Source organism: Haemorhous mexicanus, chromosome 1 (assembly GCF_027477595.1).
Source record: "Haemorhous mexicanus isolate bHaeMex1 chromosome 1, bHaeMex1.pri, whole genome shotgun sequence".
Taxonomy (NCBI): Eukaryota; Metazoa; Chordata; class Aves; order Passeriformes; family Fringillidae; genus Haemorhous; species Haemorhous mexicanus.
Genome location: NC_082341.1, coordinates 72,766,370 through 72,785,940, shown reverse-complemented (window position 1 = coordinate 72,785,940; position 19,571 = coordinate 72,766,370). Strand labels below are relative to the sequence as shown.

General features: G+C 39.5%; 1 protein-coding gene across 1 annotated transcript in view; it reads left to right on the top strand.

Moving 5' to 3' along the window:
• The window catches only part of PHLPP1 (PH domain and leucine rich repeat protein phosphatase 1), a 135,993-nt gene that overhangs the window by 84,788 nt on the left and 31,634 nt on the right, over positions 1-19,571 (top strand). The window contains exons 4-7 of the mRNA XM_059854038.1: positions 5,617-5,783; positions 15,558-15,704; positions 16,232-16,462; positions 18,469-18,671. Coding sequence (XP_059710021.1) covers positions 5,617-5,783; positions 15,558-15,704; positions 16,232-16,462; positions 18,469-18,671 — 748 coding nt within the window. The remainder of the gene's footprint in view (positions 1-5,616; positions 5,784-15,557; positions 15,705-16,231; positions 16,463-18,468; positions 18,672-19,571) is intronic.

Below are 19,571 nucleotides of genomic sequence, written 5' to 3'. Positions count from 1 at the left end.
ATGCTAAACTTGGGTCACCAGCTTTCACATCTATGAATTTTTTTCTGGTCTCCTATCATGAAAAGTAAGGGAGCCCAACTTCCAATCCCCTTCCCATTTTCCCCTCCCTACCCACGTTTGCTAAAGCTGTTTTCAGTTGTTAGAGGTTTGCACAAGGGCCAAAAGTAGAAGTGACCTGTCTGTTTATAAAACTTTGTACAGAGATAAGGAGAGCAGAGAAGTGACAAGTTTAGATTATTTTTGTTCCCCTGAGTCTTGCTGGCATGAGGAATTTGTACTGGAGGCTTTTGACTGCTTCACCTCCACAGGAGAGATGGAGCAAGAGTGCCCTGTGAGTGCTGCCACACTGGCATGCACTTCTGCCCTGCTCTTAATAGGGAATTACTGCTCTGACCTGTGGCAGTGCCTGTTGGGTTTGTGGATCTGAGTGACAGGCTTTCAAAAAAACCCTTTGCTGGGTTTTATATTTTCTGTGCGAGCACCTTAGCTTGAGTTGGCGTGTATCTAATTTAACATTTGAAAGAAAACAAAAAGGAGATGCCAGAAAAGACAGTGCCCTTTTAGCCTTGGGCTGCACCCATTTTAACAGTTGTTATTTAAAAATTAAAATACATGGCTTTAATGAAAAAGCAAATGGTTTTTTCCCCCCTCCCCTTGATTAAGTTTTCTGGCATTAGATCGTTTACCAGGCTAAGGAGTTCCTCAGCTCTTGGCTGTGACTGGGGGCACCAATGTGCTTCCTGGCTGTGGACTTCAGCTCCATGGAGGGAGGATGGATCTGAAGATGGCCTCTCTGCTGAGCAGGGCTTTGATGTTTGAATAGAAAGGAGGATTAGGATTTGAAGCAAGGTTAGCTCTGAGGTGAGGAAGACCTGTTTGCTCAAAGTTAGTTTAGGTATTTCAAGACAATGTATCACTGTTTAGTTAAGGCTTATGCAGGTCGCGGTGGGATGGGATGATTATCAAACTGTTTAAAAACAAATCCTAAAGGAGAAAAATTAAACTGCCTTTGTATTGCATGTCTACAGCAGGTATAATTTAACACTGTCAACTCAGTTCAAACAGACTGGGAATTTGGCTGCCTCTACAGTGTGGGCTGTTTTGCTATTTTGTCTTCTGTTGAAGTCCTAAGCAGTAATTTCTTATCTGAATAGAACTATAGGTAATGGGATGAGGGTAAACAGGAAAAAGACATAATTACATTGGTTTAAATTCACACCACAGATCACACCAAAAGATGTCCTTGTGTAAACAAGGCTTGTGTTTGTCCATACAGCTGGGTTCATCTGTGCCCATTGCTGACATTCATTGTCAGCAACAGATCATTTTTGTAGTATAGCCAAGGATTTAAAACAAAGACCATAATCAGTCTTGTTGCATAGCTCAGTGACAGAGGTGTCATTATACTGATGAACAAAGCAAAGTGGTTTTTCAGCCCTGTGTAGCAAAAAGCAACAAAGAATATGGGTTGATGCAAGTTTTTTTCTGTATTTTTGTTGCCAGCTGATAAAGATTTACAGTGAACCCATACTGTATTTTCATAGGTCCTGGAATACGGTTTCCTTTTTAAAAATAATAAGTAAAGAAAAAAATAAAATCAGAACACTTTGGCAAATCTCTTCTATTTGAAGTATTGCCTAGGCATCAGAGGTACTGCTGGCTTTTTGGAATAGTTGTAGATGTATTGTGGCCCAAGTAACACGTGTGTAAAAGTGAGTTTTCATATTAGGGAGACTCCTGTTTCTTTGGCATGTGTGCAACTCTCAGGTAGGGAGGAACGGAAGACACGCTGCCCGAGGTGGGGAGAGCTCTCTGCAGCAGCATTATTTGTGGTGGTATTTATAGAATAAATCTGCATTTTGTTGCTGCTGTGGGAAAATTAAAAGCACAGTTACAGGTTTCTGGTGTTTGCAGTGGGTAGACCCAGGGCTTTTTGTAGTCCATGTGCTACGTTGTGTGTCACTTCTTCAAAACTGCAGTTAGTTTGCTACATTCATCTGAAGATTGAAAAAAAGATAGAACAGTGTAGGCCTAGGGTGCATAACTGAGGTTGCAGCAGGAACTGGGGGAAAAAATCTTCCCTTGGACTTTGTGGTTTGATGTACAAAGTTCAGTGTGGCCTTATCCCATTACTACTCTTCTGGTATTACAGTGGGGGACATTGCAACACAATGACAGACTGTAAAGTATTTAAAAATCATATCCAGGGAATGGAGAAAGCAGCATATTTCATATTTTGATGGTTAAATATCCCAACTGAAGAACAGACTTCAGAGAAGTGTGAGATCTTGCTTTGTGTTTGAGCTGCATGAGTGTCAAATGTTGCATGTCTTGCAGAGACAAGCCTTGACTCTACAGCTCCTTGCTGTAGCTCCTGTCATTGAGAGCTTGTGATGTACCATCTTGTGAGAAGGTCATTACCCCAGCCATTTCCTCTGTGTTAGGAAATGCAGCAGTGGTTTCATGTGATGCAAGTGTGAGGGGTCTGTGCAGTTTGGGATATGATGAGAAGACATTTGAGAGGGATTGGTTTGGGCCATGGCGGCTTCTGGCTGTGGAGTTTTGAATTGTGCTGCTTGTGGTTTTATTTCTATATATGTGTACATATACCATATCAAACAGCTATACTTAAGAGTTTTCCACAAGAAAACACCAAACAAACCATAACAGGTGCTGAATGCTGGTTCCTTGTGTATCCAGAAAGCCTTTCCCTCTAGCAGTGCTACCACACCATCTCTCTTCACAATTTTTGTAGGAGCATGGATGTGTTGAACACAACCCAGATAACTTGCTGGGATATTTATTTATAGTGGAATTTTTTGGTTTTGTTTGCTTCCAGTGGAAGCATGACTTTCTGCAGATAATGTCCTTTTCTCCAGATGCATTTTATTCTTTGAGTGTGAAGGATATCCTACTCAGCATTTTCCCACCTTTTATCAGCTTATCTCTGCAGTGATTCTCCACAGTGAGTCAGGGAAACACAGTGCTTTATTAAAGAACTGCATCATCTTTTAGAAAAAAAGTCTTTGCTTTTAATAAACAATACCAAACTCAATCATGTGCAGTCCTGCTATGTTCAAGTCATTTGCAGACAATTGCAAGATTGATGGATTTCAGAACAACATGATGTCAGAATTTTGGTATTCAGCTACAAATTACCTAATGAAAATTTCTGGTCAATGAAAGAAAGTATTAAAATTATGTTCTTTGGTCTTTATGTCTTCTTTGGTTTTCATCTTGTTGTTCTATTCTGTAGGAATTTGTTATAGAACAGTATTGAGCAATGGAAAGAGAAAAGTTTTATCCTGGCCTGTGAGAATAACTATGTGTGTTTATATGAGCCTTCCTTGTAACAATTTGGGAGTTAATTCTTAGAGTACTGTTTGGTAACAGAAAGACTTTGATAAAATTACAGTTGATTCCGGAACTGAGACCTTTTGAAAGAATGTTTTTAACTTTTAGTTATCTCTCCGGTAGAAACATCATTCAATATTTGTCAATTGCATGAAAATATTAATTAAATGCTTTGTATAATAAAGTGTTCCATTTTAAAAAAAGTCATACAAAAAAATAACAAGTGCATATAGCCTGTAAAAACAAAATTACTTTTAACTAGATTTATTTTTCAGGGACTGACAGTTTTAAGAAAGGATTTGCATGCTTTTTTTGGGCAACAGTAGAATTTGTATATTTGATTTTGTTTGCCTGTGTTATCATGATTCCCACTCAGAATTACCATTTCTGGTTCTTGAGATATTTTTAGAGTAATGAGCCTTGCTAAGCACTGCTGGGTTGATTATTGCTATTCATATCACATTCCAAACAAGTAGTTGGAGCAACAGCATATACAAGTGTTACACCTGAAATCAAACATTCCTCCTTTTAATTTAACGGGTGTCAGCAGTACAGTCAGAGCTGTACAGTGCAGGGCATAAACAGACTGAGTACCCAGCATTCAGAGATGACTGCTCAGTATAGCCTATGAATGATTCTTGTCTCATACTACAAGGGGAAGAAAAATACTAGCTACAGTAACAAAAGGACTGAACTAATTGAGTAACAAAACTTCATGCGTTTTAATGGATGTGGGAGGACTGGATTATTAATGGTTGCGTTGGAGAAAAACACTGCACTGTCTGTTCCCCTTGACACTTAGGACTGTGTGTTTATGATAGCAACCACTTGTCCTGTGTACCTTGCATTGGAGAGGAAAAAGAATTTCTGTGGTCTTCCTTTCAGTGGCAAGCTACCTCCTCAACACCTGATGCCTTTAGTTTCAGAGTGCCTTGTAGCAGGAACTCTATCTCTGCCCAGAAGGTTGAGTGCTGTGGCCTTCATCAGAGCTGAGAAGCTCTTATTCACTGGGCATTGATTAGGAGTTGTTGGGTCTTTTCCTCTTTTTGCCCCTTAGTTGTGGTATTTGTACCTCCAGAATCCCAGCATAAAAGGCCAGTGAAACAATAGCTGCTTTTGGTGTGAGCAGCTGACATGACACCATAACTATTTGAGCACTGTTGGTGTGGACCCAGAAATCTAAAATGGTGGTGAAGTTGTTTGCTTCTCTTCCTTTGACCCAGCCATGCCTGCTCCAAAAATGCCTCTCTTTCTTCTATCATTTGGCTCCTCTTCCTTGCCCACCATCCCCACTGCCTTGCATTACCATGTGGTGGTGCTTTGCCATGTAGCATGTCTGTGACACTGCTTTGTGAAAGAACACACATTTCTAGTAGTGTATGACAGAAAATGTAAGCATTCTACATTGCAGCAGCCTTGGTTTGGTTTTGATTTTGCTGGTGATTTTTTATTTATTTTTAGTAAAGTCTAGTAAATCAGTGAAACAGGAAGATGTAGTTCGCTGAGGTGTATCCTAGAGATATGGGAAAGGGCAGTGTTGCCATTACTTGAAGAAATTGCCTATAGGCCTCTGTGGAATGACTCTAGCTGTGTATGTATATAGTGCTACTTGATATGATTTTTTTTAGCCTCTATAGATTGTGTTTGTTTTACTTTCCTCTTTCTAGAAAACAGTGTTAAGCCTCCAAATCTCAGTTTTGTTTTTGTCATATTTTTTATCATTTTTGGATAGTCTTCTAATTCATTGAGAAGAGATGAGTGCTTGGTGCTTTGCTGCTGGGTTATTTTTTCTCTTCAGTAAGGGGTAAATGGGATAGCTCTTCTTCTGCCATTTAATACCCATCTTGGACATATGAAACCAATAGAGTGGTGATGACTGCTAAGTCCTCACTTCCGCTTACTTGAAGGAGGCAGTGCTACCCAAAGGACTAAACTAAAGCTCATGTCAAATAATTTTTTTCTGGTTGTCAAATATTGCATAACTTCATAAGTGAAAATGGATTCATTTCACATAATAATTTGACAAACCTTTGCTTTTTTCTCCCTGCTAGTTGTCTGTGAACCTGGTTTAAGCACCAAGGCCAAGAAAGAGATCATGGCATAACTTGCAGCAATTATGTAAACTGTGTTAGATCAGCTATATATGCCAACACTGGCTTCTGCTGTGCTTAAAATACAGTTTATCTTGTGCTGCTAGGGATGAAGGAAATGTTCTTTTTTTTATTACTATATTAATATATTGGTGTTGTACTTGACTTCCAGGTTGCCTCACAACGCATCAGCTCAGTGGATCTTTCATGCTGCAGCCTGGAGCACCTGCCTGCCAACCTGTTTTATAGCCAAGACCTCACTCATCTCAATTTAAAGCAGAACTTCCTGAGGCTAAACCCCAGCCCATCCACAAGTAGAGCGCTTAGTGAATTACAAAGGTAAAGAAGTATGATTCTATTACTCTTCCTCCGTCTTTGCAGCCATGATCTGCAGGAACTTCCCTAAAAATTACTACCTCCTCTTGGGGAACATTGGCCTTACTGTTATGCTGCAGTAATTGGTTAACTTTGTGTGTTGGAAACAGACTGGCTTTTATAAGAAACTTCATGTTTTTCTTGTAAATAGAAGGATATTTTCAGCTCAAAATGCAATTTTCATAATGTGTTTTTATCTACCTACTGAGGCCAGACTGTAGTTCTTCAGCCTTTGACTTGTGTGAGTATGAGTTGGTGAGCTGCCCATCAAAGGCAGCCATTCTAGGTAGGAACAGTACTGCATGTGACCAAGTGAAGAAGTTTTTTGTTAGCCCCCCCAAGCAAAGGAAGCCCTGATTTCTTAAGTTCAGTCTGGTTCCTGCCTTCCTTCTACTCTGCTCAATCCTAAATCTTCTTTCTTAGTATCTGTGACCTTCCAGTTCTTTCCACTGCAGCTCATCCAAGAGTGTAACAAATGGGTAGACAGCAGCATGATTGGTGCTCTGAATGATTTAATGTATGTGTTCTGTGGAATCAGAAGCCTTTCTGTGTTCATAGAGATAAATGTTCCCATACTGAATATAAAGCTGTGATTTTAATTTGAGTGGTAAGTGAATTGCAAAGTACTTCAGGATTGTATTTGTGGATGGTCCTGTTCAAACAAAATGTTTTAAACCACAGTTCTAAATCCCTTCCTCTTTGAAAAACAACTGAAAAGTACAAGATGGATTATGTGGGCTGTTGTATTTTTATATCATTCCAATTTCATTTTGGAAAAACAAAAAATCTGGCATAATGAAAGATGAATGAACCCAGCAAGTCTGCTTCACAAACAAAGCAGGCAGCTATTCCAAGACATTATGAGCACAGTCTAGAGAGGAATTCTGACTGGACTGTGAATGTCAGCAAAGGTCTCCAGATAGCAAATGGAATTTTAGCACAAGCTAGCGATGAACATGGACAAATAATCAGTGTCTCTTATTTTAATGACTTCTTATAATTTTTCCTTTTTAAATATCAGAAAGTCTAAAGGAGATACTTGATTATGCTTTGTCCATGTACCTACAGTGAATTTCTGTTTGGAATAGATTTGGATTTGTCCATGTACCTGCAACTAATTCTGTTTGGGATTAGAAAGCATTGATAATTAATGTGATAGCAATGTTCATTCTCTGTTTAATGTTCTCTTGGTATTGCAGTTGTAGGAACAGCTGATGAGTCTTGCTGATAGTCAACAAACCATTAAATTTTTTCTTACTAACATGAGGTTGAACATAAAAGAGAGAGAGTTCAGGTGACAAAATATAACTCTCCTGTTTTCTGAGATTCTTCTGAGATGAGGAGAATCTGGAGAAGTGGCATTTACCTGAGGTGGTGCAAAACTGGTTGTCTCCCATTCTTCTGTGAGCTGGCCCTATTCTGTAAGCAAGTAATATTCTGCTCTGCCTTATTGCTTTGAGCTTGGCAAAAAGGCATGAGGCAGATCTGGGATCTTCTGGAGAAAAAAAAAAAATAGGCTACACAGCTCTGTTTTGGTGTATCTGAGTTGGTGCATCAGAAACTCCTGTTTGATGTTTCCCTTTGTCTGCTTGATGTCCTCCAGCCTTATCTTCATCCAGGACAGGTGGCATCACCCAGACAGTGAGTAGCTGGAGGAAGCTGTTGCCACTTTTTCCATTGCTGTGCCAGTGGGAAGTGCTCTGTGAAGTAGCAGTAGTTCCTGCTGAGGGTACGGAAAAGTGATGCCCCATTGGTTTTGCTTCCATACTGCAGCAAAAGCATGAGCCTGACCCTGGAGTGTATTCCCAAGCCATTCTCCTTCCTGCCCTAAGAAAAACAGAACTGACTTCTCCTTTGGGAGGGAAAACTCAAGATGCACTTGTGTTCCCCAAAAGCTTTGACCCAGCTTGACTGCTAGTAAGTCTGCTTTTCTCTAGTGAGTAAATGCACAAATATCTAGAAAGAGAAGAGCACCATACGTTTTGAAATTGTTAGTGAAATCCGGTATCAAAATATGTGTAAAGTGAAGCTCATTGTTCCTGTGAACACACATCTGATTTATTTATTTTTTCTTTTTTAAACCAATTCCATAAAGCCATTTTCAGATTTATAGGAGTTGCACAAGGTAAAACTTCACTGAATAAACTATAAGTCTTTTTTTGTTCACTGTGTCGTTTCAAATCACAGGAAAGCAAGTACAGAATCTCTGCTGTTCTGATTAGGTACTGTTGGCTTTTCTGCAAAATTCTCAATTGCTAAGTTGGAGGCACGGCGCCACTCAATCAAGCATACAAGTATTTAAGGCTCCAAAATAGCCATATGCTTGGATGTTTTGAACAAAACACATTGGCATTTACATACCTGCCCTTCCTGGTACAATTTTAAAGTAAAACCTAGTAAGCAAGGCAGTCTAGGAAAATTAGTTTAACTATAAGCAGTTCTTGGTGCTGCAGTTCCTCTCAATAAATCACTTTGGTTGGTAATTTAATGAATGCTGGATTTCAGAACAAGTGTGTCAAAGACGCAATAGAATACCAACTTTTCAGCCACCCACTGAGTAGATTTGCAAGCAGCTGTGTCATAGTAATGATGTGCTGACTAGTGCACCATCATGGCAGCTATGGTCAGGAATCTATTGAGGAAAAAAGGCATTTTTGTTTTTGTTTTCACAGTTGCTTCTTTCAGTTGTTAAAATAATATAATTTGTTGCATTTATAATAAAATGTTTAGTCCTGATCATTACATGGCATCTGAAGGTGTAAAGAAGTGTAGCTGTACTTTTTTCCCAGTAGCTGCACCTCTACTTGCTTTACTGTCCACTCAGCCACCTTTTGTGAACTTCCGTAACTCAACACTCTGAATATTGAAAGGTAAATACAGCAACCTCTATTTTTTTCCTGCTTATCAGGGAATACATATTTCATGCTATATAAACAAGTAAGCCATCTTAAAATTCATCTGTACTGAAAAAAGTAGCAAATGATCCTACTTGTTCTCCCTCACAGAATCATTTTTAGAACTTCAGGAAAGGATGTTTCTCTTTGGAGAAGAGAGGAGATTCCCCTGCTGAAATGCGAAGAGTTCAGGCTTGCTAATTTAGCAGAGTACTGTTGCTCTGAGATGAGGCACAAGAATAGACCATAGTCTTTATTTACTGTTGCTCTGTTTCACTGTACTGAGAACACTTTATATGAAATTGTTTCAGTTGGTGTTGTTGAAAAAATTGGTTGGCATCAAGAATATTATTTTCTTGTTAATGTTGAAAAGTAAGTTATCAGTATGTGGATTTTTAAGATAAGACTTGCAGATTTAAAAGAAAAATAAGGAAAAGAAAAGGGAGATGTAATAAGACACAAAGTTGTTTTAAAAATAAATAAAATTATGCTTGCCAGTTTTATCTAAAGAATTAATTATTATTCTGATTGTGGTTGTTAATTGTTAACAGTGATTATATAGATTTTTATCTTAAGATGAGTTGGTATAGTTTCTCTCCCAGAGCCCTTATAGAAATGCACTGCCTTCTGTGGCATCTCAGGTGGAGCTCTTTGGGGCTCCTGGCAGAAGTTTGAAGATAAATCTCTAGGTTATGAGAAGGCTAGAGCACTCTGAATTACTGATGCAAGTGTTTCTGAAATCCCTTGCAGCTTCCAATTTTAATCTGAAAGCCCAGGATTTCAGACAACCTCAAATTAAATTGTCCTTACAAATTCATTGTGCAATAAGGAGGTAATTTAAAATGCAATCTTTGTTTAGAGAACACTTGGAAGCAAGGGAGAGCCAGTATTGCCAGCCTAACTGGTATGAACCCAGCAGGCAAGGTTGCTGGAAGTCAGCAGGAGATGCAGCTTGATCTTAGCTTGTGCCTAGAGGTTGAGGAGCAGGGAGGAAGGCCTCCAGCCTGCCACTTGGTTGGCCTCGAAGTGCCTTGAGGTACTCCTTGTGATTATTGCTGTTAGTGTATGAAACTGAGGTTACTGGAGGAAATTGGATGATTTAATGAATGTCAATTATAAATCTACTCCCTTGTCAGGCCCCGCAGGGGCACTGGAAAAGATTTGAGCTTTCTCCTTCCCCTTCCCCACCCTGCTTTATTTTGGGGGGTGTATGTTTGGGTTTTGAGTTGGGTTTTTTTTTTTTTCTCCTTTGGCTTTTTTTTTGTTTGTTTGGGGTTTTTTTGTTGTTGTTGTTTACGGGGTTTGGTGAGTGTTTTTTTGGGGTTTTTTATGGGCAGATTGTTGGGGGTTTTTTTGGGAGGGATTAGTGGTTTGGGTTTTGGGTGGGCTTTTTTTGATATTCAAATGAATCCTAGTATGTGTAGCACGCTAGCTTTGCTTGTTCCATGGTGTGTGAAGATGTGGGGAGCTTCTTCTCACAATTTTGTTGGTCTTGGACAGGAGGAAACCTTACTTTTATATAGTTTCTTCTCTTTCACTTCAAGTCAAGCACTGAAGTGCAGCTATCTAAGCAGCAGGGCAAGAGGAAAGGTTGGTGTGGTATTGACAACCAGAAGTCTGCTAGTAACAAACCCCATCCAGTGCTTGCTGTATTTTAATGCTACACTTATTTTCTCATCTCTGTAGCTTTGGAATTTTTTTAAAAAATAATTGCAATGCTAAAGATGGCATTGTAGTTTGTTGTTTACGTAACTTCACTGCTTTTGTTTTATCTGACTTGTAAAGACATTGAACAGAAGAGTTTGCTTTTGTTAGTGCATCCTTCCAAGCCTTCATGACTGTCTTCTCCTTAACTCCTGTGTATCTTTGTGATGTCAAGAAAGTGCCCTCGTGAACACACAGCAAAAATTAGTGACATTTAATTAGAAAAATTAAATCATAAAATTAAATCTCTGCAAATGACTAAGTGGGGACAATTGCAAAATTGCTTTAATGCCTGAAACACTTTGATTTTTTTTTAATTATATGTTTTAAATTGGAACAGTGAACTTAATAGTGGTATGAGAAAAATGAATGGCAGTAAGAGATACATGCTTTTAAAATAGTGTAGTCTAAAAGTAGAAATTGCATTTGGATTAATTGGATTCACTTTAGTGAACTGTAAGGCTAAGTATAGCAGTCTCTCTTCCAAGTAATGTTTCAACAAGTGAACATATATATGGAATCCAGTTTTTTGTATCAGTCTCCAATTTACTTGTCTAGTTTTTCTGAATATGGCTTCCAAAGTAAGGGGTTTCTTTTCATGTAGTTAAACATGTTTCAGTTTGGAAGTCCACCCCTTTTGTATTTCCATTATAAATTTCCAGTAGAGAGGAAGTGAATATATTTCCACTACTTTTTCCTAAGAATTTTGTCCTTCCTCTGAGGTCAGTCTTTCTCCCCGTATGAAGCAGTGTGTGGTAGGTATGTGCAGAAACTGAGAACTGCATTGTGTAGTTCCACTAACAAAACCATACGCTTGGTTCTCTTGTCTTTATGGTACTCTTACCAACCATGTAATATAATAAAAATTTTATTGTTGTAAAGTTTGGAGGTAGTCTGATTTTGACTTAACATCTGATTATTTGTTCATTTGAATTATATTACTAATTTCGGACTTTTGCAATGACACCTTTCTTTCCCCAAAGGGAATGCTATAACAGTATTTTTGACACTAGGCTAGCAACTCTCTTAGGAAGTAATCCAACACAACTGCAGAGAGTAATTTGCACCTTTTATGTCCAAGGAGGAAGTGGCCATGGCAGAATTTTAGGGAAATTCTCTTTGTGGTTAAGTAAGTGGCCACAGTAGCAGGTGTTTGTGAAGATGTGGGGAGCACATCACAGCACTGCAAGGCAAACACTGTTGTTCTGCTCAGAAATGATGCTGAAAATGAGGGACACTTATATTGGTGCTTGAAAATAATATTGAGCTGTAACCACAGCACAGTCATGAGAGCCCAGGTTCTGGAGATAGGTTTGGGAAAATGATTGCTTTCCTTAGACTGAGTTCTTTATTAAGCCATGCTTTTCCTTGCAGGTCTAGTAAAATACTGCTTTTTAATTGTTTTTGGTAAGAGTAGGGCACGAGCAGTTTTGTCAGATGACCCTGTTATGGCTGGATTTCAGTGATGGTGTATGACCACCAGTTGGAATACACTATTCCCCTTGCCCCAAACATAGTGAAACACAAATGCTGTACTGTGTAATGGAAATTCCTCTGCTGTTCACACCAGGTAGAGCTGAATTTGAAATTAGCCTGTCAGTTCATTGCTCTGCTGTGATACAAACTTCTCTTGTTAGTCCCTCTCCTTATTTTTCATATGTCAAACTAAAGCCCTTCCTGAAGTGGCAGCTTCAGGATTAAATAAGTGGGCAGTTTTTGACTCAATTAGGGCAATTAGTGTTCAGTCATATTGCGTGTTTAAATCCAAGGGTTGACATGTCAACATTTTGCTCTAGCTTAAAGCAGGGCTATTTTTGTTCAGCAAAGTGAGTGTTTATGTATTGGCCATTACAATAGAAAGCTTAGTAAGCTAACTGAGCATAGTGTATTGAGAGATGCTGTTCTTCATTTGGGTTGACTTTTACTAAGAGATAACAAAGTCTGGGACCATGGAAGAAGGACGAAAAGCATATGTATGGACTTGATATGAGGTTATTACATTGGCGTGCCTCAAACAAGCAATGTTGTGCCTTTTTTTTCGTTCTAGCAATGCCATGTGGGCAGCATGGATGTGTGTGCCTGCTTCTGATAAGAGTAAAGATTTGGATGTGAGAAAACAGCAAAGATGTTGCTCTGTAAAATCAGTTGGAAGCCTGATACTTTGCTAACTCAGCTGCAATAGAAATCTTGAGTCTGTAAAATACTTCTCTCCTACCTTATTTATATTGATGTGATATACAAATGATACTGGTGTGACTGACTGGTAAATCTGTCTAGATATAAGAAGCACGATAAACAATGCAGCATTTTAAATGTGCAGCGTGGCAGTGCTCCATAACAGAAATGCACCGGCACGTTTGTGATGTGTGTAGTGTGAAGTGAGTAGCCAAAGATGAGAGGTAGACTTAGATCTTAACTTTACTGAGCCAAACTAGCAGGCATTTGCTCAATGTTCTGCACTTGACAGTGCTCCATGGAAAGAAATATTACTTTAGCATTTTCTAGATGAACATGTTTGCAACAGGGGAAGAAAATTCCTCTTTCCGGCCAGATGTCCTAAATTAGTGTAACTGTAACTAAGACTATGGTGTCTATCTTTCAGCATTTCTGTAAATGTGATTCAACAATGAACTTTCTTTTGTGGATTTTTTGATGTACATTTTGTATGAGTGTATCCAATACTGCATGTACTATTCATCCTCACGTATGCACTACATAGACCTGTTAACCACTTCAGTTTGTGTCCTGAGTAGTTAGATTACTCACCAAAGACTTTTAATAAGCACACATTACAACATACATTAGAGTAGTAGAGATGTAATCCAGGTATGTTGAGTGGGGGAACTTTTTTTCCTCTCCTCCTCTTTGACCTAGGGCAGCTATGCACAAGAATGTATGCAGAAAACCTTGAAGCTGAACATGACACTGGAGTTATTGTATTTCATAGCTTCCTTTACAACCTGCTGCCCCAGTCCTCTTTGCTCTCTTAGTTTGATCTTCTGTAATTTTATCTCAATATTGTGCTTGGGATCTTCTAGTAGATTGTTTAGTGGACAAAAGCCCTGAGATTATCCTTTTGAGACTGCAGAGTGGCACAGGTAAAGGCTGTAGCCTCGCTGTGCTTGTTAAATGAGTTAATTCTTTTTTCATGGTTGGCTTGAAAATTGGAAAGGTTACATTTTGGTGTTTCTCCAGCAGCTGAGTTATTTTGACTTAATCTTCCCATTTTTACTTTTTTTGTACTTGCCTAAATACTGGGAGAAAATATTCTAAAGGCTCAGAGTCCAGTGCTTGGAGCACTCTTATTTGTATTAGCAGCTAACTTTGAGGATGATGTGGGACAGCTGTTCCACCACAGAAACACCCCAAATTTTAAGGCAGTATATCTGTGCCCTAAATCTACAGTCATCTTGAAGATAAATGTAGGATTAATGTCTAGGTTCAAGATTTTTAAGATCTCAGTTCTAGGTTCAAGATTTTTAAGTCCTTTCTTTCAAAATAAAGGGGTATGAACGTATAGTGTTTAAAATGTGCATTTTTTTTTTTTTCTGGCTAGCAGCCCTTTTTAACTTACCCTTTTTAATTTACAGTTCTTCCTTTAAAGATAGACTAGTCATTGTTTCTGCACAGTAGCATTTTTTCCCCTGCAGCAGTAATTTGATTGCAAGATTTCCTTTAGTCTCCATCTAACTTTGTTCCAAACTTCTTCTGCCTCCAGCATGGCACAGGATGTTCAAAATTTGTGATAACTCTGGCAGTGTTTTTCTATGTTTTTCTCCTGCCATCATTGCACCAAAATACCACTAGAGAGTACAGCATTCCCTTGCTTGCTGCAAGCCTGTAGAAATGCTATATGTGTTTACAGCCTGCCTTTGGGACTCAGCAGCCCTCACTGAAGTACCATACAAAGGCACTGCTTACATTTTCAGCTGAATTTTAGTCAGTGAAATGAGTTTGATTTAGGCAATGCTGTGTGCGCCAGATGATTGCAGTAGCTGCTAGGGATTTTTCAGTCTTGTTATTAAAACTCTTTTAATTCTTGATGCATTTGCTCTCCATGTTTCCTGCTTGGAGGAGGACAAAGTTCTCTGAGGTAGGAATGGGCCGATGCAGAGGCTATGGATACACTGGCACATGCTGCTGGAGATTACTTTTATGTGGAATAGCAGCACTCATGGGTGCAGTTTTGCTCCATTGCCAAGTTATATAAAAGTCTTCTCACACAAATAAAGGACTCAATCCTTAATGAAGGGAAAATTAAGTCCAGATAAAATGTCCTGGTATAAGCCGTGCCAGAAAAGAAACTTCCTCCCATCTATCAGAGTCTGACACGGATCTTTTCATTCATCCTTTTACTTGGCTTTAGGCACACCTCCCAGTGGTTGTCAGGCAACCATAATAATGTTGCTGAACATGCAGGCTGGCTAATTGGATTGTCCCCTTCTTGGGTTTTTTGTTTAAATGGTTTTCGTCATTTTTAGTAAGGCAAACACATGCAAGTTGCTTTTTTTTGGCTGATGTCATAAACCAAGGGGCTTTAAGAGTTCTGTGACATGTCAAGGACAAAATTTTGCCTCTGTCACTACAGAAGCCGTGCTAAATTCAGTTTTAATTCAGCACATTTCCCACTTGTATTCCAAACAGTCTATTCTAATGAGAATTTTTGTTTGGAAGGCAAACATGAATGGTCCTGAGCACACAGGTCAGCAGGACCACAAAAAATTAGTGTTCAAATAGTCTGAGAATTTTCTGCACCTTTGGTAGCAAAACTACCACAAGGGTAGTTTTACTACCAAAAAATGGGTTCAGGAAAATAGCAATGCTTTAGTGCAGGGTGAGATGCCACAGAAGCGAAATATATAAGGATGGCAAGGGATTTCTTCTTTGTTACACTCATTGGAAAATGCATTTAATGTGTTCAGGTGGGTCTGTTTCTCTCTATCAGCGTAACATGAGTGAACTCTTACAAGTGATGTTGAATTTGAGTGTCTGGTTACTTCCCTGGTTGTTCTGAGCATATAAACTAAAAATGCATGTGATTTGTATTTACGTAATCAAACTTGCCTTATATTGGTTATTATGAGGCAATTTAGTGTGGGTTACTTATTTATTTCCTTTCTTTTTTCTTATCTCATTTTAGATTCACCAAATTGAAGAGCCTTAACCTTTCGAATAATAATTTAGGAGACTTCCCACTGGCAGTCTGCAGTATCCCAACCCTGACTGAACTCAACGTGTCCTGCAATGCCCTCCGAAGCATTCCAGCAGTTGTAGGCGAAATGCACAAGCAAGTACTTTCTTAGAACTTTCACATACACAGCCTGACAATAACAAAGGCAGTGAGCAGTTTCATGACTCTGCATACTCCTGCTATGAGAAACAGTTTAAACTTACTGGGTTCTGTCAGAGCAGACTGGCTTGTAGAGCCATATGGAAGCAATTGTGGATGAAGGGAAAGCACGCTTTGTGCCTCAGAGCTCTTCCAGTCTCCAGCATTTGACACAAGGGTCACCTTCACGGTGAAGAAAATCTTTTAACCCTTCTTGCTTATGTTCTTCAGCTGTCATACAAGTTGTAGTTCTGGAGATAGAACTGTCTAACAGCCTACACTTCATAGTTGCCAAAGCTTTTAATTATTTGCTGGATATCTTCTGTAGCAGATGTTACAGCGTTATTCATTAATATTTTTCTTTCTGCTGCCCTATTGTATATTGTATGTCACTGTAACTGCAGCAGATTTGTGTGGTTTTAGGAAGGAAATGGGATTTAACAGGTCACTCATTTTCTTCACTCTCCCTTCCCCTCTTCTAATAGCTTGCAGACATTTTTGCTGGATGGCAACTTTCTCCAGTCACTTCCCGATGAATTGGAGCATATTCATCAACTCAGCTATGTGAGTCTGTCCTTCAACGAGTTCACTGACATTCCTGGAGTGCTGGAGAAGCTGACTGCCATGGATAAACTTTGTATGTCAGGAAACTGCATGGATACCCTGAACCTGCAGGTGTTAAAAAGGATGCCTCATATTAAGCATGTGGATCTAAGGTAGGTGTTCAGAAAAGGGGAAGAATAAGTGAGCTTAAATTGTTTGTGTTGAAGGGGCTTCTCCTTTCCTGTCAGAATTGCCTCTGGGTATAAATCTCTTGTGTTTGTCCACTGAACCATGTTTCTGGTGGTGTTATGTAACTCCCAGCTCTTGCTGTGACTTAGCACTCTTCTTTGAGGAAGTTGGAGCATTTAGGGGGCCCGATAGGTAGAAAAATGAGTTTTAGGGGAAATGAATGTTTGCACCAAAGGATCAAACAAAACAGAGCCTGGGATGCTTGTGGTTCCTGCAGTTTGTGTTGCTACAGTGTTAATGCAATAGACATGATAGTCCCTGGCCCAAAAAGCTTCTATCTGAGGTGTTACAGATTTGTGAGGTGAAGAAAAGGGCATTGAAGGTGAAAGGGCAAAACTGGATATTTTAGTATTTCTTGGTGTGTTAAAAGGCCTTGTCCACCATGAGTAATGTTATTTTATTGATACCCTCACAGGAGAAAAAAGAGATCCTTATTCCAAATGGCTCTGGTATGAGGTGGTTCTCTGTTGTTATGGTCTTTGGAGAAGACAAATTCTGCAGTCAGCTGGTCAAGGCTCAATTCAGGGCGTGGACCACGAGGTCCATGTAACTGTGAATTTTGGAACCACGTAGTTAAGCTAAAGTAAGATAAAACTTATTTTACTGTGCTGCCATGTAGCTGTCAAGACTTTGCAGTCTAGGAAGGGCCAGCATAAGTTTAGCTAAAATAGGTAGGTGAATTCTGAAGTGCTTCTGGTAGGGTTAAAATATGTCTGTGTTTGTACATATGTTAAAAGCAAATAAATCCCTCAGAGAAGGGATCTTGTGGCTGACCTAGCCATGAGTTCCAGTGGTGCAGTTCCAGCCCTCTCATCGTCTGCTGCATCCTTTCTGCACCTAGCAGTGAGCAGGGTTCTTTGTGGCAGTAACTGAAATAGTAAATATTGTACTTGCTGTACAATGAAGTGCTTTGCTTCAGTGTAATCACAGAGAAGCACTACTTGCAAATTGAAAATATAAAAGGTAAGGTGGTGTTGGAGGGGACATATTAATTACCCTTATTCTTTTAACTGGAAGATGCAGCTGCTCTAAAAACACAACTGTTACACAGAGGGCAATGCTTGGAAAGCAGGAGCAACAGGAAAACTGCAAATATTTGTCATCTGCTGTAGAGAGGGCTCAGCTGGCTAAGTGGGCCAGCAGAAGTTACTATACTGATTTTAGTGTTCTCCTCAGAGCTGGGAATTTGAAACCGATCTCTTTGGAGTGCTCTGCAGTCTTAAACTTTATGGGGGTTATAGGTAATCTCATGCAGTTATAACTTCTGGGGAAGTTGCTGAGTATTAGCAGTATCAATGCACTGCAGTGAAGGTGTGTAAAACCTGTCCTCTTTTATCTGTCGAACCCAATCGTCTTAGATTTTTGCTTTGTTTTCTTTCAACACCCATTTTCAGGTCTGAACTTACTTGCTGTGAAGCATGCAGAGGCGACAAGCAAATACTTGGGAATTCATAAATCTCAATTTGGCCTTTCAATAAGGCAAGGGTCTCCAATACATGCTGGTTACTTGTATGTGCTGGATTTTTCCAGCAGATGATAGGCCAGCAAGAACTGTAGAGGTTTTGTTCTTTTCCAAACTATTGGGCACAAATAACAGCCAGGTCATCTTTTATTTTTATAGGCACAGTAACAGTAATGCTTAGCTTCTTGCAGAGCTTTTCATCAGTACTTTTCAAAGTAGTTTAGAAAGGAGCTTGGTGTCATCGTTCCTTTGTCATGATGGATAAAGCTACAGAGCTTAGCTATCCTGCTTTTCAAAGGAATAAAACCGTAACATAACAAAGGGGAAAATATTAAAAATCAACCTTGATCAGAACCTGAAAGCGTGCTAGTTTAATCCAGTGCAGCTGATTGATTGTAGAGCAAGCAATGGTTTGTCAGCAGGAGCCTGCCTTATAACTACAACTCATCTCCTTTTTTTGTCTGCAAGATTGAATTCAATTAGGAGATTGGAGGCTGATGAAATAGATTTTCTGCATCACGTGACCCAACTGGATCTGCGAGACAACAAACTTGGGGAGCTGGACGCGACGGTTTTTAACAATGTGGAAGTGTTACACTGTGAGCGGAATCAGCTGGTGACCCTCAAAATCAGCGGCTATTTCCTCAAAGCTCTGTATGCTTCCTGCAATGGTGAGTGGCAGCTGTGGTATTGTCATTGGACCTGGTTCTCTGTGGGATGCTTGAGGAGGGTAGTGCACATAATCAGGAGGTTCTTGTCGCAGTCCTAGATAAAAGGGTTTCACGTGTGCTGTGTAATGCTACTGGCAGTTCTGAGCTTTGGAAGTGGCTTCCTAATAAAACCACGATTTGGAGGTCTAAGAACTGTGAAAATCTTAGAAATTCTTCTCTTTGTCAGTAGGGAGGGTTCTTGAATTTGTTGCTTGTTTTGGTGGTGTTGATGTGTTGCTCTGCTCAAGACAGTAAGGAATTTACTGTTTTTCTCTGCACTGAGAAAGTTTGAACAGGTGGCCATTTGGGGGACAATCCAAAACTATAAATTTTTGCTCCTTCCTCTAGCTGCTTAGCCTGTCCAGAAGGCTATGAAATTCATAATGGTAACTTCATTTGCTCATATTTGATAATAAAAATAATGCAGCCTTCTGCACATGCAGTTGCATGACTGCTGTGTTTCATGAACAGGATCTGTTTGATCTGTCTCTAGAAACTGCTATTACTTAAAATACTCAGTTTGCACCATGATTTTTATCATTTAGAGTAGTTCAGTGTGGAATAAAGAAAATGCAAAGTAGGAGAACTGTGCATTTGATGAGCAGTCTGAACTGCCTTTAAAAGGCTGTCATCTTAGCAATATCTAAGCCTGCGCCTTCATTAAGTATTCATGCCAGGATCTTTGTAGCTGAGAAAAGTTAACATAATCTGAGCATGTGCTGTTCAGTGTGGGCTGAGAATCCAAGTCAACCCATGTCTTGCTACCAACTGCCTGTTTGGTCTTGCTGTTCCTCCTGGCTTGTCCTCTCATTACCCTCGGCCACCTTGTTTTCGTCTCATTTTCCAAAGAAACTGCATGTT